This window comes from Neophocaena asiaeorientalis, unplaced genomic scaffold (genome assembly GCF_003031525.2).
Source record: "Neophocaena asiaeorientalis asiaeorientalis breed wild unplaced genomic scaffold, Neophocaena_asiaeorientalis_V1.1 scaffold607, whole genome shotgun sequence".
Classification (NCBI taxonomy): domain Eukaryota; kingdom Metazoa; phylum Chordata; class Mammalia; order Artiodactyla; family Phocoenidae; genus Neophocaena; species Neophocaena asiaeorientalis.
This window is the reverse complement of record NW_020173405.1, coordinates 1,519,182-1,545,021: the sequence shown is the minus strand read 5'-3', so window position 1 is coordinate 1,545,021 and position 25,840 is coordinate 1,519,182. Positions and strand designations below refer to the sequence as shown.

The 25,840-nt window shown below is 46.8% G+C and overlaps 1 protein-coding gene and 1 pseudogene across 1 annotated transcript; one reads left to right on the top strand and one right to left on the bottom strand.

The window, feature by feature from the left end:
* Positions 1 to 767: 767 nt before the first annotated feature.
* Positions 768 to 18,510, bottom strand: BCL7B (BAF chromatin remodeling complex subunit BCL7B). The gene is made up of 6 exons (XM_024747217.1): positions 18,297 to 18,510; positions 15,154 to 15,229; positions 5,182 to 5,278; positions 2,812 to 2,982; positions 2,141 to 2,220; positions 768 to 1,885 (listed from the first exon to the last, which is right to left on the bottom strand). The coding sequence occupies exons 1-6, from the start codon at positions 18,386 to 18,388 to the stop codon at positions 1,793 to 1,795; spliced, it is 609 nt and encodes a 202-aa protein (XP_024602985.1). The 5' UTR covers positions 18,389 to 18,510; the 3' UTR covers positions 768 to 1,792.
* On the top strand, positions 5,299 to 7,404 carry LOC112401135 (glycine cleavage system H protein, mitochondrial-like; annotated as a pseudogene).
* Positions 18,511 to 25,840: the final 7,330 nt, after the last annotated feature.

The following is a 25,840-nucleotide window of genomic DNA, read 5'->3' as shown; positions in this document are numbered from 1 at the left end:
TTTTAGTTGCGCCAGCTCTTTAAGTTGTGGCACGTGGGCTCCTTAGTTGTGGCATGTGAACTCTTAGCTGCGGCATGTGGGATCTAGTTCCCTGACCAGGGACCGAACCCGGGCCCCCTGCATTGGGAGCGTGGCGTCCTAACCACTGCACCACCAGGGAAGTCCAGCAAATGAAATTCTTGGAGATATAGAATGTAGAATTCTTTTCCACCATGACTCTACTGTTTTCCTTTGGAATCGGGAGCAAAAAGGAACCCATGGACAAAGAGCAGACTTGTGATAGCCAGGGCCTTCGGGGGAGGGGCAAACGGGGAGTGAGGGCTTAAAGGGCTTAAAGGGTATGGGTTTCCGTTTGAAGTGATGAAAATGTTTGGAGCTAGACAGTGGTGATGACTGCGCAATGCTGTGAATGTACTTAGTGCCACCGAACTGTGCACTTTAAAATGGTTAAAAATGGTACGTTTTATGGTTGTGTATTTACCATAATAAAACAAAAGTTAAAGAACAAAAGTCAGCCTCCTAAGGACCTGGAGCTGTACAGTGTACACAGGTTTTCATTTGGTGTAGGCAGGGACAGAAGTATAATTCCAAGTACATGACAACTTCAAATGGAGTCTCCAAATCATTTTCATCAGAATGTCACTCTGTGGGAATGAAGACAATTGGCAGGGCCCAGCCCACAGTGACTTCGCTAGCACTCAGCCACCACGCCCCCCAGCCCCTGCCCTCCACAACCTTCAAGAATGAAGCACTCAGCTACCAACAAGACATATTTCAAATAGTTTAATTTTAAAAATATTCTATTCGGTGCTAAAATATGTCTTCACTCACTGTTGCCCATTTCCATTTTCTTAAACTTTTTTGAAACAAAAAATAAAATCACGAGGTTCAATTAAACATGCAGATTTCAAAGAAAAGGGAACTTTCTAGAAAGTCTGAGCTGAAGGAGTACTGTGGGAATGGGTGCTGTTGTCAGAACCTCAAATTCTCGCTGGGGCAGAGTTTGCGGCAGGAGTGCTGGGGACAGTGGCGGGAGGCACGGGATGCTGGAATGAAATGTCCAGGTGGAAACAACAAAAGCTGCACGTGCGTGTGCGTGTGTGTGTGTGTGTGTGTGTGTGTGTGTGTGCGCGCGTGCGCGCGCATGTGTTGGGGGAAGGGGATGGTTACAGTGGGGGACAAAGGACTGTCAGCAGCCAGAGAGCCCATGAGAGGCAGGATAACCTCAGGAATGGGCAGAAGTGCCAGGATAGCAAGAAATCTATATGGACTTTTCCACCCTCTCATGGAGCGAAGCCCTTCCCTTGCCTCCGGAGTCTACTCAGGCATTCTCCAACAGCAGCCTAGAGGGCCCCTAGCCCTATGCGAAAGTCCATGAATCTACAGTCTCCATTCAATTCAAGTAAGCCCTAGGCACTCTCTTCTCTAGAGGATGCCTTCCACATCTCTTTCCTCTTGTAGAAGCACCAGCAGCTCAGTCCATAGGTTCCGGAGCAGAGACTGCTACCTGGAGGTGACAGATGAACCCTGGAGTGGCCGATGCTCCAGCCTACTTGGGGTGCAAAAAGGACAGGAGTGCTCCTCTTCTCAGGATCAAGCAGACACAGGTGCCAGGGACGGGAAGATGACGTTACGACCCCGAGTCCTATGTCAGCCTTCCAGCCCAGAAGGCTCCTATGTGCAGGCTCTGGAGCCCAGTGCTTGCCCTTAGCCCAGCAGCACAGCACAGCACAGCCAGAACCAGAATGCAAGAGAGGCCTGGGGCCAGGAGGCGAAGGGTGCCAGGGTGGTGCTAGCTTTCTGACGCTGTCTGCGGCACTGCGGGCTGGTCCACACAGAAGCGTTTCAGGGGAGGCGCGCCTGAGTCTTCCTCTTCCTCAGCAATCTAGAAGCAGCCAGAGCATGGAATCACAGGGCCACCCTTCTGAACCAGACCTCCCCTTCTACCCTAATTACAACCCGGAAGTCCATCCCCCACTGTCTCACAGATAACCAAACCTCTTCCCCTACCTTATAACCTGGAGCCCAGCGTCCGTGCTGCCTTCCCAACCACAGCGCATCCCGTGCTATAGAGCCAGTGCACGTTAACAGAGCCCTCACTTTTTTCTTAGAAACTGGGAAACCCAAAGCACCTCCCTACCTGTGTCTCTGATGGAACTGGTTCTTCCTTCGTGAGGGTGGGAGGTTCATCAGCAACTTCTGAGGCGGGCAGGGAGGGCTCTGCAAAAGCAAGGTCGCGTAGCTGCAGGGCCTCCCGAGGCAGGAGACCCCTGTGGGATCTCTGCCCCAAGCTGGGGGAGTGCTCCTGCAAGCTATGTGGAGACGCCTTGGTGAAGGGGCAACACAGGCCGCAGAGTCAATATACATTATAAGAAGAAATTCGCAGCGTCTAGTGCAAAGAGCACGAGCTCCGAAGTTAGAAGGAATGAAATGAGACACACAGTTCCTCAAGTTACTAGCTGTGTGATCATGGCCAAGCAATTGAACTTTTCTAAGACTACTTCCTCATCTGTAAAATGGAGGTAACAGCTGCCATTTCATGGGGTTTTTGAGAGAATCATACCAGGCATCAAATATGAAAAGTGCCTTCCTTACAGAGAGCCTGGCGCTCAGTTGTGTTGCTGTTTTCTTTCTTCATTCTGTGAAAGGGGAAAATAAAACCATTCCCAAAATAGCCTCAAACAATTGACAAACGGCTTGAAGCTGCCAGCTCTGGGGCAACTTCTCTAACCTGTGACTCTAAAGAAGAGAAACATCAAGAGCAAGAGCAAGGCCCCTCCAAGACGCTCATTGGGGCCAACAGAGACTCACCCTCAAGGATCTCCTGGCCCAGGGTGGGGGGCTGGGAGTCATCTGTGCGGAAGTCGGAGGTGTGCGCTGGGCTCAGGGACTCGCTCTGCTGGGGGCTGGGGCTCGAGTTGGTGCTGCTGTCCACCTTGAGCTGATAGACATCAGACACGGAACTCTGGTTGCTGTTTTCATCTGAAAACCAAACATGACAAAGGCAACAGCTGAGGGTGGTCACTTTTGAGAGTAATTCAGTACAGAGCCAAGGGCCTGGTGTCTCTGCAGACAGCGTGGACACAGCCAGGCACACAACGATCACGGCTGTAAACAGCCCCTGAACCAAAGGCAGACATTCTCGGGTCTTCTGTGCACTGCAACTTACCAACAAGAGTCTAAATTGATTAATTTAAGCCTGTTCTATCTTATGACACATATTCTAAGCACCACAAGATGCAGCCAGAATCTTTAAGTTTATGCAACATTTATATTTCAGGAAGGTCAAGATATGCTTATTAATCCCTTCTTTATTATCCACCACTTATAGCTGGGACCTGGTATTTTCCCACTGTCCAGTGAAGGGAGGAACACATCTGTGCCTCTCAACCTTTCTCACAATACAAGAGGTGTAGAAAATGAGAGTCTGTCTGCTATTCTCGGCTGTCTGAAGGAGGGTGATAGTGTCTGGAGGTGGTCAGCTCGGGCCCTTGCACCTGCCTAGGCTCAATCTCACCGCCTCAAGGACCGTGGGATCCCACCTGGGAAGCGCTGTCTGAAGGATTAAAGTCACCACCTAAGTTAAAAATACAGAGTCAGCAGGGCCTTCCTCTCCCTGACCTCCAGCAGCCAGTCACCAAATCTGCCCCACCCACTGCCCTGACTCGGCCTGTGCCCATTCCTTCCTCTCCCGTGGCCTCAGCTCAGCCCTCATGATCTCTCGCCTGGCCTCCAGCCACAGCTACCCAACTGCCCTTCCTGCAGTCTCAGGCACCCCCACTGGACCTCATACCACTGCCAGAGTGATCTTTCTAAACCCTTGTCGGCTCCCCACTGCCCACGAGATGGCCCTATCCCAACCTACAAACTCCCTTCGGATCTCCAGGCTCACCACCTGCTGTTCTTCCCCATGTACCCTGGCTCCTGCCAAACTGGACTCTAACCTAAGAGCAGCTTCAAGTAGCAGTGTCTGCTATGACATGCTCCTTCCGGTCTTCCTGCAAAGGCCCTAGACATGCCAACGTTCAGCTCAGGCATCACCTCCTCCACAGAGCCTCGTGTCCCAGGCTCCCTTGGGTGGAAATGACCACCCTCTCCTTTATGCTCCTGCTGTTTCCTGTGCACACCTGCATTTACTATATTACACACCAGTCTCCCTCCATTACACTCTGTGCAGGCAGGCTCTGTGGCTTACTGGTCCTTGAATCTCCAGTGCAGTACACAGTACCTGGCACATAGTAGGAGTTCAATTAAACGTTCAATGAACAAAAAGGATAAGATAGTGCCCAGACTGAGGAAATGGAGCCTCCCATTGTCTCCCAGAGCTTTATGATGGAACATCTCACACAGCTAGAGAACATTTCCCTTGTATCCTCTTCCTGTACCACACTGACCTTGCAGGGGTTGGGGGAGAAGTGAGGAGGGGATACCTGGTCACTCCCAGTCTAGTTCCGAAGAGAAAATTGTAAGCCCTTTCTAGTCTTTATCCTACAATGACCACCACCTTCTATACTAAAATGGAAGTAGCATTTTATCACAAAAAAGAATAAAGCTCTGTCACTCTTCTGCTTAGGCAAATACTTTTCTTCTCCAAGCATCAGTTTTCTGAAATAGGGATGACGATAACTGCCTGGTTTATATCACAGGCTAATGTAAAGATAACAATGAGAAACTGAAGTGAAAGTGCTTCGTAAACAGTAGCGGCCACACAGGGATAAAAGGTAATGTTATGAATGTAGTGCTGACTCAGGCAGGACGTCTACCGAAGACTGGTTTAGGAGGCAGAGCTTGGGCTAAGGGTGGATGGGTAGATGCCCCGGCATGGGCGGTGGGGGGGGGGTCTCCTCTGAGGCAGTCTCATCAAATACACAGTCTAAAGAAAAGAGCTTCTGATCCAGAAAACCGGGACCCACCATGGGGTCTGCCACCTACAAGTGATGTGACTTTAGATATGTAACCTCACCTCTCTGAGCCTCAGTTTCCGTAACTGGAAAGTGAGGAGACTGTGGTCTCTCTTGCAGGGTTATTGTGAGGTTTAAATGAAAAGGCTTCCATAAAGTGCCCAGGAAGATACCAGCAAAACAGTAGGCACTGAAATGACACACAGACTATTCTTCTGATTATTAATGGGTCATCTAAATTTTCATTTTCCTGCAAGGAAGACATATGGATGCAACTCACCCTGGAATTCAAGAAGGAGAGAGGAATTGGCTGAGGCATCAGAGGGAAAGCCATTAGGTTCCCGGGCTGCTGAACTGTTCGATTTTGACTTTTCTTTCTAGAAAAGGAAAAAAAGAGGAATGTGACAGAGCCAAGCAGAAGACTCACAGAGAGAGAGAAGGTGCTGAGACACCAGAGAGGTCTGGATTAGGAACAGGAGGAACAACAGCGGTTTCAGAATCCAGGACCCGAGGAATAACAGGATCCTGGACAAGGTGTCCCCGGGCCTCAGTGTCTCTGTCAGTAAAATGGACCCTTCCAGTGCTAATATCATGAATCGCAAGTGAGAGGCAGATACATGTCTTCCACTAGAGCTCCCTGTAGGACTCTTCTGCTTTCTGCCCTGATGAGAATGCTCTATCCAGTCCTTCCCTACATGCATGGGTGAGAAACACATAATACCCATTTGAGAAAGATCCCTGTTTTAGTAGCACCGTAGGGAAGAAAAAAAAAGTGAAAGAAGAAAGGACCTCTGACTGGACAAAGGAAGGAGTCACTTTATATGTAATGCAAGCAGTGACAGGACAAGGGGCCCCTGCTAGCTCTATTCCTCACCAATCCACCACATCCACTCAAAATGATCTCCCGTGTCCACCTTTGCCTTCAAGCAGGATGCAGGTTACACATGTGGGGGAACCACAGTGGGAAGGTAAGCACTAGCTTGCAACAAACAAGGAAATAATCCACAGGACAGGAAATCATCAATCCAAGCATTTGCAAATGAGAGCATCCCAAGAGCCAAAAGTTCAAACCTGAATAATCTCAAATTTACTAATTCATACTTTTTACACTTGCCTATTTATTGTACATGCATCGTACTAGTAATACAACTTAGTGTTTCTTAATACTCTCAATACTGGCTCGGCAATAGATCAACTGTACACATACATGCGGCCCTTCCCTTCATTTTTTCATATACAGACATAATTTTGATGTAATTACACTTTACCATTTTACTGCAGAGGCTACATAAACATGATTTTTACTAGCTGCACAATATTCCAGATATCATAATCACTTAATCACTACTCAACCAGTGGACATTTAGCTTTACCTGATGTAGGATTGTTTTTGTTTATCGCTAGTAGGAATAAACCCACAATGCTCAACTTTCACTTTTTCCTGGATTATGTGACTAAATTCACAAAAAAAATTCCTTCTAGATCAAAAAGTATAAACTAAACGTATTTTTCTTAGTATATACTGTGGCTCACTCACCACTCTCTACAAGGAGGTTGGCAATATATTTGAGTATGAGCATCACGGCACCCATGCCAACACTTGGCTTTATCATTATTTTTTTCTGATCTCTCATTTATCTTTATTTTAATGATTCTGGGCTCACATAAAATATTCATTCACTATAAGAAATTCTGAAAATACAGAAAAAGAAATGAAAATCACCTGTACAGCCCGAGACAACCGATACAACATACATCTGTATGAAAATGGCCCATGATTCAGCATTCTAACTTGCTCCCCCTCCCCCATTCACCATATTAAAAACATTTTTCTCTGCGAACATGGCGCTGTGAGTGGTGCGGAGCGTGTGGGCCATGGTCTGCGGCCTGCGCGCCGCCTCTGTGCCCAACACGCCCTGCCCACTGCGGCCCCGGGGACTGCAGGCGGGCACCGACCAGGCGCTGCTCACCGGACCCGCTCTGCTGTCGGGTTGTAAATTCACAGACAAACATGAATGGGTAACAACAGAAAATGATGTTGGAACAGTGGGAATCAGCAATTTTGCACAGGAAGCTTTAGGAGATGTTGTTTACTGTAGTCTGCCTGAAGTTGGAACAAAATTGAACAAACGAAGAATTTGGTGCTTTGGAAAGTGTGAAAGCTGCGAGTGAACTCCACTCTCCTCTATCAGGAGACGTAACAGAAAAGAATGAAGCTCTAGCAGAAAATCCAGGACTTGTCAACGAATCTTGTTATGAAGATGGTTGGCTGATCAAGATGACACTCAGTAAGCCTTCAGAACTAGATTAACTAATGAGTGAGGAAGCATATGAGAAATACATAAAATCTATTGAGGAGTGAAAATGGAACCCCTAAATAAACTAGTTTGAAACAACTTAATCTAGCATAGCTGTCTTAAATTAGTGGTGGATAGATTTTTTAAAAGCAACTTTTAGGGCTTCCCTGGTGGCACAGTGGTTGAGAGTCCGCCTGCCAATGCAGGGGCACGGGTTCGTGCCCCGGTCCGGGAAGATCCCACATGCTGCGGAGCGGCTGGGCCCGTGAGCCATGGCCGCTGAGCCTGCGCGTCCAGAGCCTGTGCTCCGCAGTGGGAGAGGCCACAACAGTGAGAGGCCCACGTACCGCAAAAAAAAAAAAAAAAAGGCATCTTTTAGCAAAAGAAACGACTTTCAACAATGTTGCCTGAAGAAAATACCCCTTAACTTCCTCATGATTTCTGATAAACACTCTGCATCTTTTCCACAACACCCTATGATTTTTAGGCTAGTCCCCAGTTATAATATTCAGAATTCCTGAAATTATCTGTGGTAAAACTAGTTATAAAAATTATGTAATTCAAGGATAACTTTGTTATCTTAACTCTCTCTCTCTCTCTCCCTCTCTCTCTCTCTCTATATATATATATAATATGTATATAGTAACTTGCTTCCAGCCATCCCTGGATTTAGGTCAAAAGACTCAATGAAATTGCCACTGGAAACAAATGGCAGTGGAGGAAAGTTTGTGAGCTGTACAGTGTCCAGTGAAGAACGTTACTCTCTTAATTCTGCAAAATATACTGTGTTTGCTGGTGCTACTTCTATACAGTAAAGCAACAGCCTTGCAGGAAAATAAGAAGCAGTTTAATAATAAAATATGCAACTTCCTAAAAAAAAATATATTTTTTCTCTGCCATTGAATAATCTTCTATACCATCTTTTATAATGGTTACAGAGCTTTACAGTATACAGGTGCACGATAACTTAATGAATTCTCTACAATAAGATCTTCATTTTGCTTTTGCAATTTTTAAATACCACGAACAATAATATTGGGATGCTCAACACTACAGATGTACCTTGTACACATCATGATTATGTCCTGAGGATAAATTTCTAGAGATAAAACTTCTAGATCAAAGGCATAAATATTCTGAAAGCTTTTTCCCCCTCAGCTTTACTGAGGTATAACTGACAAATAAAATTGTAAGATATTTAAAGCGTACCCTGGGTTAATTTGATATACATATACACTGTGAAAGGATTCCAACCATCTGGTTAATTAAGCTTTTAAGTATACATATATGATCAACTTCACCTGTAGAAAGTTTGTCCCAATTTACTCTCCCATCAGCAGTGCCCCACTCCCTTATGTCCTTCACATTTTTTTCTTTACCAATTTGGTCATTTTCTATTTTTCCTAACCTAACTGGTCTATGCTAGTACCTTAGAAGATGGCACACTATCATGGACCACTGGAAGGTAGATAAACCGATGGACCTCAGGGCCCAGCTCAGAAACCAACACACACACTGTAAGAAGCCCTTCGGAGAGACAAAAGGAACTGAGTCCTGGGCAGGAGAACTTGAAATAGGAAAGGGCCAGGGTCTTATATGTGAGAAATGGGGAGGGGGTTGCTGGCAGTGTCCTTCCCCCACATGTACACACTACCCAAGAGATCTAGCGGCCTGACCTTTGGCCCTTATGGGTGTTGGCATCACCAGAGCCAGGGTTAGATGAAAAACAAAGGGTGACTCCAGAGCCCCCCCTAACTTTCACCCACCAGGTCCTTGGGCTGGACAAGGACGGCTGCTCCCAGATAAAGGCAGCAAGTGGAAGACTGGTACTAGGGAGTTCCCTGCGAGGCAGGGGAAGATGAGAGGGGAAAAGGGAAAGGCTGAACCCTGAGGCTAATCCCATCCCCTAAATCCATTTAGAGGAGGGAACACAAAGCCTCGGTTACACATTTCTAGCCAATGCAGCTCAGAGTCAAAAGGAATAAAAGATGAGTGCACAGAAAAAACTAACCAGACACTGGAGGAAAACAAGCACCGTGAAAGACAATAAACAGAACAAGCTATACCAGAAGAAGCAGACAAGTGGGACAGAAGAATTGAAATAAAACATAGCAAATCTCCTCAGAAAAATAAGGATGACACTGGAAAGTTGTTTTGAACAACCAACAACAAAGGAAATTTGGTATAAATAATAAACTCGTTCAAAATAAAAATTAAGTGAATGAGGGAATTCCCTGGCAATCCAGTGGTTAGGACTCGGCACTTCTGCTGCCTGAGGCCCAGGTTTGATCCCTGGGAAGGGAATTAAGATCCCACAAGCCAGCTGCACAGCGTGGAAAAAAAGAAAAAACAATTAAGTGAACGAGTTTATTAGCAGAAATAGAGCTGAAGAAAAGATTAATGAGCAAAAACTGGGTTGAGGGGCTTCCCTGGTGGCGCAGTGGTTGAGAATCTCTGCCTGCCAATGCAGGGGACACGAGTTCGAGCCCTGGTCTGGGAAGATCCCACATGCTGCAGAGCAACTAGCCCCGTGAGCCACAATTACTGAGCCTGCGCATCTGGAGCCTGTGCTCCGCAACAAGAGAGGCCGCGATAGTGAGAGGCGCGTGCACCGCAATGAGGAGTGGCCCCCACTAGCTGCAACAAGAGAAAGCCCTGGCACAGAAACGAAGAGCCAACACAGCCATAAATAAATTTTTAAAAAAATTTTTAAAAAAGGCAAAAAAAAAACAACTGGGTTGAGAAGTCAGAATATATGAGGACAGAATAAAGAGATGAAACAAACTAAAAGTTAAGAAATGAAGCTAGATGTCCACATTACAGGATATTCTTACAGAAGTTCCAGGTCAAACAGAAGAAATTCTAAAAGTTTCCAGGAATATAAAAGAATCACCTACAAAGAAATCAAGAATTAGACTGACATCAGATTTCTCAACAGAAAACTAGAAGCACGACAATTAATAGTTTCAAAATGTTGAAAGAAAATAATTTTTAACCTAGAATTTCATATACAGGTAAAATGATCAATTAAACATGAAAGTAAAACAAAGATATTTTCAGAAAGTTTTCTCCACACAAGCCCTCTTTGGCAAAACTCTTGAAGGGTGTATTCCAGCACGAAAAGAAATGAATCTAAGAGAAAGCAATAATAAATAGGTACAAAGGGTTAGTAAATAATTAGTAATGTTTACTTTGTCTAATTAAACAATGACTAAAATAAGAAATGTCTGTAAAAACAGAAATATCTGAACAGAATATCTGACCTGAAATTCCACTGAAAACTAAGGAGAGGGCAGGAATGAAAGTGGGGGTAGAGACCAGGGGTGGTTAAAAATGTGTTCAGGCTCAGAAGGGAAACACAGATTTTGATAAGCTTTATATACTGATACAGAAAAATAGTAAGTATAAGTCTTATTAGGTTAGAGATAGCCAATAAAAAAATTAAAAATAAAATGTGGAACTTTCAAATCAGAAGAAAATTTGTCTAGTCATCATGAGGTGAAGAGAGAAAAGAAAGTGTATCATGGCAGAAATCCTTGTCCATATAAGTAGAGTGTTTAGATGGTGACATTTTCACGGCCTTTCCGGCCCCTAAATGTGCCACAGCTATTATGAACACACATAGTTAGTATACATGTCCTGAGGAGACTTCTAGGAAACTCCTTAAATTCATGAAAATACCATTTGCCCATCCTTCTTCCACTCTCTTGCTGCCTTGAACTTGAATGTGTTGAATGATGGCTGGAGCTCAAACTTGGATACAAGGTCAAATATGAAGCAGAGGAAAATGGGCAATTGTTTAATGCATATAGAGTTTACCTCTGAATGATGAAGAGTTCTGGAGATGGATTACACAACAAAGTGAATGTATTCAACACTACTGAACTGTACACTTAAAAAACGGTTAAGATGGTAAATTTTATGATATGTGTATTTTACAATAGAAATAAAGTAAAATGAATAGAGAACCATTACTCTCTTAAATATAAATTTAAAAAAAAAAAAAAAAAGAATCTACCTGCCAACGCAGGGGACACAGGTTCGAGCCCTGGTCTGGGAAGATCCCACATACTGCGAAGCAACTAAGCCCACGTGCCGCAACTACTGAAGCCCGTGGGCCTAGAGCCCATGCTCTGCAACAAGAGAAGCCACCGCAATGAGAAGCCCGACACCGCAACGAAGAGTAGCCCCCTCTCTCCACAACTAGAGAAAGCCCATGCACAGCAATGAACACCAAATACAGCCAAAAATAAATAAATAAATTTATTTTTTTAAAAAAAGGAACAGAAAGGTTGCAAGAAACCTGGGTCCCTGGGGACTCTTAGAGTGGAAGTGCCACACCAGTCCTAGACTGCATATTTCTGTTCCTCTAAGAATAAAATAAAACTTTTTAAAACCATTACTACTTTGAGTTTTCTGTCACCCACAGCTAAACCTAATCCCAATATGCCCAATAAGCAGAAAAATGTAAAACGGGGAAAAACAGAATTACAAGACATACTGGGGAAACACAAGTCAAAAGAAGACAGGGTGTCTTCTAGAATATCTAGAATATCAATCAAAGAAGCCATGCAAATCAGAAAAGTAAAGAGGAAACACAATACAAGAACAAGGAAAACACAAGAAATCAGAGGGGAATTTCCTGGCAGTCCAGTGGTTAGGACTCTGTGCTTTCACTGCCCGAGGGTCTGGGTTAAATCCCTGGTTGAGGAACTAAGATCCCACAAGCCTCAGGGCAAAAAAAAAGAAATCAGAAAAGAGGAAATCTAAATGAATAAAAAGTAAATCTGAAGAGATAAAATTGTCAACCTCCCTAGTGTTCAGAGAAATGCAAGATAAACAAAGAGATACCACTTTATGTCTATCAGATTGGCAGGATTTAGGAATTAGGAGTTAGATAATATCAGATGTTGCTGAAGATGTGGGAAACGGGAGCCCTGCAGCACAACTGGGGAAGTGTACCAACTATCCAGGTGCAGCTATTCAGGAGAGAGAGCTGACGGCCAGCATCTAGTAAAAACAATCATGTATGTACAGCCAGTAACAGAGAAATCTCACTCCTGGGCATCTAATCCAGACAAAACCTCCCACAAGTCCTCAAGGACAATGGTTTAAGGGATGTCCACCAGAGTCATCTGTGCTACCAAAAAAAGCTGGAGGCAACACACACAAACAGACCCATATTCGGACACTTGGAATATGACAAAGTTGGTTCTACAGAGCAGGAGGAAAACAGTCTTTTCAAGTGGTGGGACAAATGCATACCCACATGGAAAAAAGTGAAATTGGGCCCCTACTTCAAAATACACGAAAATCAACTCCGGGTGTGTTATAAATGGGAACAGGATAACAAGACTGTAGAAGATTATATGGAAGAATACCTTTGTGACCTCAAAGAAGGAACAGATTTAAGACATTTAAAAGCACTAATTATAGGGCTTCCCTGGTGATGCAGTGGTTGAGAGTCCACCTGCCGATGCAGGGGACACGGGTTCGTGCCCCGGTCCGGGAAGATCCCACATGCCGCAGAGCAGCTGGGCCCATGAGCCATGGCCGCTGAGCCTGCGCGTCCGGAGTCTGTGCTCCGCAACGGGAGAGGCCACAACAGTGAGAGGCCCGCGTACCGCAAAAAAAAAAAAAAAGAATATATACTGGTACAATCACTTTGGAAACTAGTTTGGTATTCGCTAGTGTAGGTCAAAATACACATATCCTAAGACTTAGCTATTCTACTCTTAGGAATATATCCTAGGAAAACCCATGCACGTGTTGACCCATATACTGAATAAGAATGTCACAGGAACATTGTTCCTATTATCCCAAATGGGGAACAACCCAAATATTCATCTACAGGAGAATCAGAAAGATAAATTATGGTACAGTCCTATAATAAAACTCCATACAGGGACTTCCCTGGTGGTCCAGTGGCAAAGAATCTGCCTTACAATGCAGGGGACATGGATTCCATCCCTGGTCAGGGAACTAAGATCCCACATACCACGGGGCAACTAAGCCCGCATGCCACAACTACTGAGCTCACGCACCTCAACTAGAGCACGTATGCCACAACAAGAGAAGAGAAAACCCACGGGCCACAACTAGAGAGAAGCCCGCACGCCGCAACGAAAGGTCCTGCATGCCTCAACAAACATCCCGCATGCCGCAACTAAGACCCGATGCAGCCAAAAATAAAAATTAAATTAAATTAAAAACAAAAAAACCTCCATACAGCAATGAAAAGGAACAAACAGCTCCAAATACAACATGGATGATTTTACAAACATAACACTAGGCAAAAAAAGCAAGACATACAAAAATAGATACTTCATGATGCTGCTTATATAAAGTAAAAAATGTTTACAAATGACTAAAGAAGTGATCGTAAAAGCAAAAGTAGGAGAGTGATCTCCTCTAGAGGGGAGGGAGGGGGATGCTGGGAAGAGTTACAGAGCCTTCTGGGGGAGCTGGCAATGTCTATTTTTTGACCTAGGTGGTTTTTACAAGGGTATTAGCTTTATATTTTTTCACTATATACTAAATATGTTTTAGATACTTTTCTGTACGTGTTTTATTTTTTTGTTTGTTTTTTGTTTGTTTTTTTTGCAGTACGCGGGCCTCTCACTGTTGCGGCCTCTCCCGTTCCGGAGCACAGGCTCCGGACGTGCAGGCCCAGCGGCCATGGCTCACGGGCCCAGCCGCTCCGCGGCACGCGGGATCCTCCTGGACCGGGGCACGAACCTGCGTCCCCTGCATCGGCAGGCGGATTCTCAACCACCGCGCCACCAGGGAAGCCCCTCTGTACGTGTTTTGTATTTCAGATCTTTTCAAAACAATCAGGAAAAAAAGAGTTGGAGAAATCTGGGTGTTTATCACTCGGAATGTATAGATAAATGTGGTCACTGCACATAAGAGAATACAATGCAAGAGTAATGATAATAATTTTATTTACAATTACAGAAACATGCAGAGTTCTCAAAAACAGAATAGAGGTTTATAGCACAATGCTATATATAGATGCAAACATTTTAAAAATACAAATATGAAACGCTATGTATTTTTCAAGAATATACAGGTGTCCAGAACTTCCCTGGTGGCACAGTGGTTAAGAATACGCCTGCCAATGCAGGCGACACGGGTTCCATCCCTGGTCTGGGAAGATCCCACATGCCGCGGAGTAAATGGGCCCGTGTGCCACAACTACTGGGCCTGCGCTCTGGAGCCCGTGAGCCACGGCCGCTGAACCCGCGCACCACAGCTACTAAAGCCCGCTCACCCTAGAGCCCGCACACCACAACTACTGAAGCCTGCGCGCCTAGAGCCCGTGCTCCACAACAGGAGAAGCCACCGCAGTGAGAAGCCCGCGCACCACAACGAAGAGTAGCCCCTGCTCACCGCAACTAGAGAAAGCCTGTGCGCAGCAACGAAGACCCAATGCAGACAAAAATTTAAAAAAAAAGAATATACAGGTGTCCAAATAAACCCATGGAAGAGGAATTAGAAAGGCATATATACATATTAAACACATGATGTAATAAACTACAGTGGGCAGCAGGAGTCCACAAACTTTTTCTTACAGGGCCAGATAATAAATATCTTGGGCTTTGCAGGCCATTAGGTGTAATGGCAATTACTCAGCTCTGCCATTACAACTCAAAAGCAGCCACAAATAAGGAAACAAACAGGCATAGGTGTGTTCAAATAAAACTATATTGAATCACAGGGAGCAGGCCTGGGCTGTAGTTTGTCAAGCCCTGGAAAAGAGGAATGGGTTAAGGAAAGGGAATAAAGGGGGGGGAATAATAAAATAAGAGGCTTTGCGTGGACCAATGACAGAGGATGCCTTGAAGTATTTTCAACTAAATTCTGGGAAAATACATTCCATTATAATTAAGAGGCAATCAAAGAAAGAAAGAAGACGTTACCTTTTTGTTGTTTCGATTTTCTTCCACACTTACCTCCTTGTTGTCTGTCACGGGAACCCACTTAAATATCCTAAGGGACGTGTCACCCACAGTCACCCACTTTTTCTCCCTAAAACAAAGACACTTCTTAGAACTGATAAACAATAAAATAGATTTTCGGATCATAACTGTGCTTTCCCACTTCTCAGTAGATCATTCCTTCAATCTTAAGTGCTTTCTAAACTTCCTCTCCGTCAAATCATACCTTACCTTTCAGGACAAAATCATCCCTTCCAGAAACACTTTGCTATCAAATGCCTTTGGCTCTGAACCCTCTACTTGCCACCTTTGCTCATGCACAGTGTACCAAAACCTTTTGTTCCTCACAGCCTACAGCAGTATAGAGTATCAGCACATTTTCAAACTCAGGTATCTATCTGGCATAAACTTTATTTCCCCAAAATTAATTCAATTCCACTGATATTTATAGAGCCCTAATATACAAGGCCCAATAGGAGATAAAGGATATGTAAGATAGGGTCCCTCTCTTGGGAACTCATAGCAATGAAAAGATAAGTAAAGAAAGCATTGTAACACGTGAAGGCGGCAAGGAAGAAGGCTGAAAGAGTGAGATCAGGATATCCCACGGAAGGCAGAACTCCTATGACTCCTGGGGAACTCTGGATTGAAACACGATGCTATTTAAAAATAATCACAGGAGCAGAACAGGATGCTTCCAACTAACAGACCTGAGCCTCACACTGGCTTCTGGAAGAGGTGAAGGCCAAGCCGCCATGGAAAGACTGCTTTAAGGTTTCATTTTACAAGAGGTTACTTTTGAGATGAGCCTTAAAAAATGAGTAGTTGTTCTCCCCACCCCGCACATACCTGGGGAGGGAAAGGCAAGTGACATTGTTGAATAAGAGTGTAGATTATGAACGGCCAGAGTTGGGGAGTCTGGAGTATGACTTCTGCAAGTTTCGCATCCCAATTTGAGGACAAAAAAGCAAAAATAGTAACTGCTGGTACTGCTGCTGTTGGTGATGCTATTCAGCAAATGGTAACATCACAGAAAGGTAGAGACTATGATGTAACAGAAAGAAGAATGAACTAAAGACTTAGGCAACTGGAATTAATTCCTGGACAAGCCACTCATTTATTCCTCATTTACTCAAAAATATTTAATATTCAAGAACCTATGCTAAGTCTTGGGCACACAGGGAACAAGATGCACAGTCCTGACCCTCACAGACCCGAAATTCCAACTGGAAACAGACATCACACAACTCATCTCACAGTTAGAAACCTAATCACTAGGTTTAACCATATCAAACTGCCACTTCTGCTGGTTAAAAAGGCAAATACAGGCGCTATCTTATGCTTTGACCTAATACAATTGTGGAAAATTCCAGTAGGGGACCTGATTTAGACTGGGGATCTTGAAAGGTGTCCTTGAGGAAGCAACTGGAGAGCAGAACTAGGAGTTAACTAGGCAAGGGGGAGGAGAGGGTAGAGGAAGGACACCAGGTAGCAGAAACAGAAGTGTGGCCCCAACTGAAAGATGGCCAGCATCTTGGGAAAGAGGGCAATTTGAACCAGTCTGGTGGGGCAAGAAGGATCATCTTTGGTCTTTATCCTAAGAGCAAGAAGAGATCAATGAAGCATTATTTCCTAAGCAGAGGAGTGCTAGAAGATTCACCCTTGAGAAAAATACAATGTGATGAATCGACTGGGGAATAAGCCAGTCCTGAAGCAGGCAGATCATAGGGAAGTTGGTACAAGAGTTCTGGGTGAGAGAATATGCTCATCTGCCCTAGGCTGCAGGTGAGGACGGAGATGGCCAGAAGAGAAAGGTATGCCCATTTTTAGGTTTCCCAAAAAAACCTAGAAGGATGAGATTTGGAGGGGAAAAATCATTAATTATTTAACTAGTATTTATGAGTCCAACTATATATCAAGCCCTTATTGATAAAGAGTTAAGGAACTTGATCTTGCAGAGAAATGGACAAATAAACACGAAAATAAAGTCCAAGGTAATGACCCTAAAGGGAGTGGAGGGACTTCCCTGGTGGCGCAGTGGTTAAGAATCCGCCTGCCAATGCAGGGGACATGGTTCAAGCCCTGGTGGGGGAAGATCCCACATGCCACGAGCAACTAAGCCCGTGGGCCACAACTACTAAAGCCGGCGCGCCTAGAGCCCGTGAGCCACAACAAGAGAAGCCACCGCAATGAGAAGCCCACCCACCACAATGAGAAGCCCACGCACCACAAGGAAGAGTAGCCCCCGCTCGCTGCAACTAGAGAAAAGCACCCAGGCAGCAACGAAGACCCAACACAGCCAAAAATAAATAAATTAATTTAAAAAAAAATAATAAAGGGAGTGGAGAGTGAAGGGCAGGAGAACTTGGAGAAGGCTTCCTGGAGGGAGCTAACACCTACCCGGACTTTAAAATTATTAGTAGTAATCAGCTAGAGAAAAGTACTCAAGAAGTTGGCGCAAACAGTTGGCTGTGAAAATTGAAGGTGATAACGCATCACTGTTTCTGGTACAAAATAGGCGGTCAACCGGCGCCTGCAACGAACGCTACAGGAGCCGTTTCCAAACGAAGGGTAGATCCTGACTCCTCTACTAACAGCTCCCAGGCCATCAAGAGAAAATGCCTACCCAGCTCGCTCGTGTGGGTCCATATTAGGCGAAACACGGGGTTTTAATTCCAATAACCACTTGGTCCCGTGGCATGCAGGTTTTCCGAGAAGCTCTCACCTAACTTAGACTTCATACGTAGAGCGCTCAGTCTGGCCAACGGGAAATTCTCAGAGATTGTTAGCTATTATACGGGACAGTTCAGAACGCAAAAGGCTCCCGAGGCAGGCGGGCGCCGGAACGAGGCCCGCGCGAGTACCGGCGTGCGAACCAGGTCCCATTGACCGAGCGCCGCCAAACGCCCGCAGCTCCCCCGGGCGCCGCGCTGCCCTAGGGCAGGTGGGCGGACCCGCGGGCCGGGCGACCCGCTGATTGGTTGCGGCTGGCGCGCCCTCTGACCTCACGCCGACGCGAGCGGCACCCTCCTCCCGCCTTCTCCGCTCCCCCTTCCCCCAAGCGCCCGCCGGTCGGCTCCCACCCCAGACGCCAGTTCACCGCCGCTCTGGGCCTGGGCCGGCGTCCCCCTCCAGCACCCTCGGCCCTGGCCCCTCACCATTTCCGCACTTTCTCGATGGCCGCCATCACCTTCTTGATGTCATCCTTGGCCCGGCTGCGGGTCTCGGCCCGGACAGACCGGCCCGACATGGCGTCAGTGGGAACGGCGGGGGCCGGGGCACTGCTCCCAAGGCACCGGGAATCGCGCGCCTCACGCGCCGCCGCCCGCCCGGCGCAAACAGCGTCACCGCCGCCGTCGCCCCCTCCGTGCGCGCGTGCGCGAGGAAGCGCGCGCACCCGCCCTCCCCATGGGGCTCGAGGCATCAGCGCGCCTGCGCGCCCAGTCTCAGGTGCCCCACCCCGGGCGTCCCACCCAACGTGCCCCGCCCTGGTCGTCCCACCCGGGCGTCCCCGAGTCCAGTGAGCTTCCAAGCAGGCCAGGTTAAGCGGGCGAGCTGGTGGCACGTGCTGTGTGCAGCGTGTGGTGGGAGGCTCTTTCCCAGGGGAGCATCTTAATCCTCTGGACAGGGCTGCCGCCATAACCTATATTTTATGGGCTTGACCCTAACGTTACTGAGGGTCTGCACCATCCTGTCCTGCTGCCGCTCCTGTCTGGGGTCCTGGCTCCCCAGATAACACCATTGTGCTCCAACTACAGAGAATTTCACACCTTTAGTATGCCTTCCAACGTTTGCACACATCTGTTCCCCACCTGGAATTCTGTCTCTTCACCTAATGACCACTTACTCTTCCAACATCCCGTTTGAACTACGACAGGTCTTCCTCTGATATCCTGGGGTGCCACCTAGTGCATCCTTGACACTACATCAGCAGTCCCCAACCTTTTTGGCACCAGGGACTGGTTTCATAGAAGACAATTTTTCCAGGGAGGGGGCGGGGGTGGGGGTTGATGGTTCAGGCGATAATGCGAGCGATGGGGAGCGGCAGATGAAGCTTCACCCGCTCGCCTGCCCTGCTCACCTCCTGCTGTGCAGCACAGTTCCTAACAGGCAGAGGACCAGTACTGGTCCATGGCCCTGTGGTTGGGGACCCCTGCTCTACCTTACTGTCTCATTTAATTCAGCAATTGGTGATTATATGATGCCTGCGTTGTGCAAGACTCCATGCTCAGTGCTGAGGACAAAATCTGGGGTTTTGCTTTCAATGAGCTTCCAGTTTAGTAGAACATGCAGACCAGAAAACAGGCATTTAAAATGTCATTTTAGGGGACTTCCCTGGTGGCGCAGTGGTTAAGAATCCGCCTGCCGACGCAGGGGACACGGGTTCCAGCCCTGGTCCGGGAAGATCCCACATGCCCTGGAGCAACTAAGCCCGTGCGCCACAACCACGGAGCCCGTGTGCCACAACTACTGAAGCCTGCGCGCCGAAAGCCCGTGCTCTGCAACAAGAGAAGCTACCACAATGAGAAGCCCATGCACCCCAACAAAGAGTAGCCCCTGCTCGCCGCAACTAGAGAAAGCCCACACTCAGCAACAAAGACCCAACGCAGCCAGAAATAAATAAATTTTAAAAATAAAATGCCATTTTATAAACGCTAGGCTAAGAGAGGTATTGTACAAGGTGCTATGACAACCCTAATCTAGATGAGGGGTGTCTAGAGGCATCTGGGGAAAAATGACCTTGAAGTTGAACTTTGAGAATACAGTAGGTGCAATTGCTCTAAGTCCTGTGTCCACAGACACTGTAGATGCTCAGTAGGTGTTTGGGTGAATGTTCAACCTTCAGTGCAGCTCCCTAGTCTTCCCACAGCACCCTAGGCATTTATTGATGCTTGCAGTATGCAGAGAGGGTCCTGGAGCAACCGCTTCAGGAAACATAAAGGAAGTAAGTGACAGTTTGCACTGCTTGGTAGCAGCTACTTCTTTCAGCTCTAGAGGAACTTCCTTCTGTGTGCCCAGAGAAATGTCTAGCTAACCCTGAACTTGACATAGCCTCTGTAACTGTTCACCCTTTCATAATCCACCAACATCATGGCTCGATAAGCATTTGAGGAGTGGAAGAGCTGAACTAGCATGTGGAGGGAAGGACGATTCTAGAAATAACGGGATCAAAGGTGGCATGTCTGTTTCTCAAAGCCACTGATCCAAAATAACTGAACCAAAGAACTATCTGAGCACCTGCTATATGCCCTGCAGCAGTGGACACTGGGTGACGCAAAGATGAGTAAGACACACTCCCTGCCCTTTGGGCGAGGATAAGGAAAGCAAGAGGAAAATAAAACTCGAGGCAGAGCATGTTAAATGTTGTGAGAGAGGCCAGCTCTCTAGAATTCTCCAGTTCTGTTCATAGGGCCCCCTGGTCTAGGCACACATCACCAGACATTTATGTCTCACTTCTCTCTCACCCTTGTCCAAGTCCTGGCCAGCACCCCACTCCCACCCCAAGGTCTCTTGCCTCTAGTTTCTCTACTCCACAGCCCCCTGCTCCTCCCAGCTGCTTTAGCCTCCTGCACCCATCTCTCCTCCAGCCCACCCTGCCAGTCGCCAGCTTCTTCGGGCCATCCCCTGAAGACCCAGTGATCCTCCTGTTTCCCGCTCACATTTGTCCACCTGGCCCTACATTCCCCACCTGTCTCCCACTGAAGTTCTCTCTGTGTAAGAGACTGGTCAAAATGGGCACCTGCCAACTATTCCCCGAAGCCTGCACAAATGCCCTCTGTTGACATACTTCTCTTTAAAGAGATCTCACCTTGACATTTTCTAGGTGAAAGCCCTGTGCTAGATGCAGAGCTGGGTGCTGAGATGAGCAGCCCAGACCTCTACCTTGGGCAACTTGCATTCAAAGCAGTGCATTCAAAGTAAAAGCTACAGAGACCTGCAATGCCCCAACTGTCTACCTCCTCCCATTAATTCTCTGACCTCACCACCGGCAATCTACACTTTGCTGTCTCTGCTCCAACTACGCTGGCCTCCTTGATCATCTGAAAACACCCAGTAAAACTCTTTGCACTGTAGGTCCCTCTACCTGGATCACCCATTCTGCATACATGTATTTACATGGCTCACTCCCTCACCTCCTTCAGGTCTTTACTCAAATGTTATCTTCTCAATTCAGCCTTTCTTGGCCACCCTAAGACTGCAGTATGCAATCCCACACACACACTCTGTATCCCCCTCCCCCAATATATTTTTCTCCAGAGCATTCAGCACCATCTGATATACTATTTTACCCTCTCTCTTGTTTACTGTCTATCTCCTTTCAGTAGCTCCATGAAGGTAGCAACATGGTCCCTTTTGTTTTGTTCACTGATTATCCCTAGCACCTAGAACAGAGCCTGGCACTCAGTGGGTGATCATTAAGTATCTGTTGAATGAATGAATTCCCAGCCATGATGCTTCCTCTTCCATGAAGCCTTCCCCAGATCACTTAAAGCAGGAGGAAGGAAGCCTCGCTCTCCTGAACCACCACAGGCAGGTAGGAGAAGCCAGCCTGAAGGCCACATGACCTGGGTGGACGTCCTCAGATATCCCTGAAGATCATAAGTTTAATCACAATTAGAAGTTCTTTGGCTTTTCCTTTGCTCTGTATTATCTGGCTATCCCCTGTAATGGCAGCCCTGTGACGGCAGGGACCCCATCGTCAAGTTCACCAGCACATCCCCGATGCCTAGCACAGCACCTGGCACAGATGAGGTGCTTAATAGAGTGTTATCGAATGAATGAATGAGAGAATGACCACCACACCTCCCCACAGGCTCTCTCTAGGGCCTGCCATCAGCTGTTTACTCCCTTTCTGCCCCATCCACATTACCTGGAAATCATCACACTTTCTTTGTCAGAGTGATTTAGCTCCTAGGTAGCACTCAATCCTCCCCCAACCAGGACGTGTGTCCAGGGCCAGTGCGCCTTTGATGACCAGGCCTCTTCCAAAATCCTTTCCATGCCTCCACATTGCCCAAGTTCAACCTCATACCATAGTGTTAATCAGGGTCCCAAATATGATCTCAGTCACAGGGAAAAGAATGCTAGGAGGCAGAAACCCTGGGTCGGAGTCCCAGCTCAGCCATGAACTTGTCTCGTGGCTTTGCGTAGGTCACTTAACCACTCTGAATCCTAGTTTTGTTCTGTGTTTTGTTTTCTGTGAAATGACTTCAATAACAATGGCTCTGTACTTCATAGGCTTGTACCAAGGACCTGGTGAGGTAGAAACCGGACAAGCTTTGTAAACCACAAAGTGCCTTGCAGGCAGAAATTCTCTTTTTGGCTTCCTGTGCCATTGCTCCTGCCATACTCGTAGCTCCAGCTGAATAAACCTGTTCCCTGTTCCCTGAACAGATTCTGCACATCACCTCTGTGCTCTTACTCACACTGCTTCTCCCCTGAGGAATGCCACCCCCTCTCCTTCCCCAGTTGCCATCCTCCTTCTGAAATACCCATCTTTTAAGACTCAACCTCCTCCACAATTATTCCAAAAGCATGTAATCCCACCCTTGCTTAGGTCCCCCTAGAGCATTGCGTTCACCTCTCTCGGCCCTTTCCTTTTTTTTTTTTTGCGGTACGTGGGCCTCTCACTGTTGGGGCCTCTCCCGTTGTGGAGCACAGGCTCCGGACGCGCAGGCCCAGCGGCCATGGCTCACGGGCCCAGCCACTCCACGGCATGTGGGATCTTCCCGGACCGGGGCACGAACCCGCGTCCCCTGCATCGGCAGGCAGACTGTCAACAACTGCGCCACCAGGGAAGCTCCCTTTCCTTTTATTTTACCTCCCAAAAAGCTGAGCTCCTCACCCAGGCTGCTTCAGTGGAAGACAGGGTCTGAGGAACCTGCTGAGTCTCATGGTTCTAGCCTAGAACTTGTGTATTCATCTCCCGCACTGGTATCTATGAAAATCTGTTTGAGGAAAAGCCTTGAAGACTAACAGCCTGAACTACGCTGGCGTTCTCTCTTTTCTCCTTCTTGGGTTGTGTTAGAGCCCGGCTGAGAGAGAAGACAGAGGACCTGGATCAGGTCTTCTTCCTCTGAAAGCCACTTTGTAGGCTGTGCTCCTTTGTAAGGCCACCAAGGCCCACGCAACAGTCCTGATGAGTCAAGGAGACCTGTAGGAGGTTGTGGGCGCTCCCTGTGTGTCCTTAGGCAGCAACATTGAACCTACTGGAATTCATTAAAAGAGAGGTTACATGGGCTAAAAATGGAAACGGTTCAAAAACCCCCTCAAAACATTCACAGGCATGGGTCCTTGATGCCTTGCTAATGAGAAGTGCCAGAAAGAAACAAGAAAACAGCCAGTGATGGCCAGTCAGAGGCAGAGAGAGCCCAGTGCTGCTTCAAGCATGAGGACCCCCAAGAAGCCTGTTAAAATGCGGCTTCCGGGGACTTCCCTTGCAGTCCAGTGGTTAAGACTCTGTGCTTCCACTGCAGGGGGCGCGGGTTCGTTCCCTCGTCTGGGAACTAAGATCACGCATGCCAAAAAAATGCAGGCTCCTGGGCCCTGTCCCCAAGGTTTTCTCTGTGGTACAGCTTTGGCACATGTATTTTATTTTCATTTTATTTATTTATCTTGATATATAACATGCACATGCTAGAAAATTAAAAGGGTACAAAATGTTAGTAATTGTTGAAGCTGGGTAATGGAAACGTGGGGGTTCATTATACTATTCTATTTTTGTATATGCTGACATTTTTCATGATAAAAAGTTTTTTTTAAGGGGTACAGTGAAGGGACTTCCCTGGTGGCGTGGTGGTTAAGACTCCGTGCTCTCAATCGCGGGGGCCTGGGTTCGATCCCTGGTCAGGGAACTAGATCCCACATGCATGCCTCAACTAAGAGTTCAAATACCACAACTAAGGAGCCCGCCCGCCGCAACTAAGACCCAGTGCAACCAAATAAATAATTTTTTTTAAGAAGGTATACAGTGAAGTTCAAAATTAAAAAAATAAAGCAAGTCTGTCTCTCTTTCCCTCCCTGGTCCCACAGTCACCCTGTTCCCCAATGCTTAACCTTCCAGAGATGAGACAGTCTATACCAATGGCCTCAACCTGGCTGCACGTGGGAAGCTTCAAAAGATATTAATGCTTGGGTACTCCTAACCCCGTCCCCCCGCTCCTAGAGGTTCTGATTTACAGGACTGCAGCCTGGCCATTGGGATTTGTTCTTAAGCTTTCCAGATCACCCTAATGTACGGCCAATGTCGAGACCCACTCGTCTTGTTTACAAGCATATGTGCAGAAGTACATATTCACGCGACTGGCTGCAGCACACTGCATTATTCTGCACTTCGGTATTTTACGTAACACATCGTTGTATTCTCTGTTACTGCTGTGACAAATCACAACTAACTTAGTGGCTTAAACAGCACAAGTGTGTTATTTTGTAGATTAGAAGTCTGATAGGGATCTCACTGGGCCAAGTTCAAGGTTCATTCCTTCCTAGAGGCTCTAGCAGAAAATGTTTCCTTTCCTTTTCCAGCTTCTAGGAGCTGCCCACTTTCCTTGGTTCATGGCTCCTTCCTCCATCTTCAAGGACAACAACATCAGGCTGAGTCCTCCTCCTGCTGCCATCTCTCTGACTTTCTCTTCTGCCAGCCTCTTCCACCTTTAAGGACATCGTGTCCTTGTGATTACATTGGGCCCACTCAGATAATACAGGATAATCTCTCTATTTTAAAGCCAGCTGATTAGTGACCTTAACTCCATCTGCTACCTTAATTCCCCTTTGGCATATGCAGTGCACTGACTGAATGTGACACCACAAAATTCATATTTTGAAATCTTAACCCCCAGGGTGACGGTATTAAGAGGGGCCCTTGGGACTTCCCTGGTGCTCCAGTGGTTAAGACTGCACACTTCCACCGCAGGGGGTGAGGGTTCCATCCCTGGTCAGGGAACTAAGATCTCGCATGTTGTGCGGCACGGCCAAAAAAATTTTTTTTTAATTAAGAGGGGCCTTTGGGAGGAAATTCAGTCATGAGGGTCGAGCCCTCATGAATGATTGGTATTCGTGCCCTTATAACCGGGACCCCAGAGAGCTCTCTTGCCCTTTTACTGCCATGTGAGGACACAACGAAAAGATGGTCATTTATGACCCAGCAAGTAGGCTCTCACCAGACACCAAATCTGCCAGTAACTTGATCTTGGACTTCCCATCCTCCAGAACTGTGAGAAATAAATTTCTGTTGTTTAAGCCATCCAGTTTATGGTACTTTGTTACAGCAGCCCAAACTAAGACAGCACGTATCCTAACGGATTCACGGGTCCCAGGTATTGGGATGTGGACATTTTTGTGGCGGGGGTGGGGGTGGGGATCATTGTTCTGCTGCCACATCACAGGAATTTGTCCAAACAAGAGGAAAGTACATTTAGTGTATTTTTAAAAAGATGATCTATGTGTAGCCCAGTTTGGGAACCAATGCTGAGGCCCTGATCAGACTGAATCAGAAAGAATCTGCAAGGCAGACTAAGGAGCTCTGACCCGGTTTTACTATTTAAATATTCTCCTTAAATAAAAACCAAGCAAACAAAAATATTATTTATTTGAGACCTGTAACCTAGTCATGTACATCCAGGCCTTCCTTCTCCCCACAGCCACAGGGAGGAAACATCTTGTATACTCCAAATATAGCCCATGGAAGATGTTTAGCAACGAT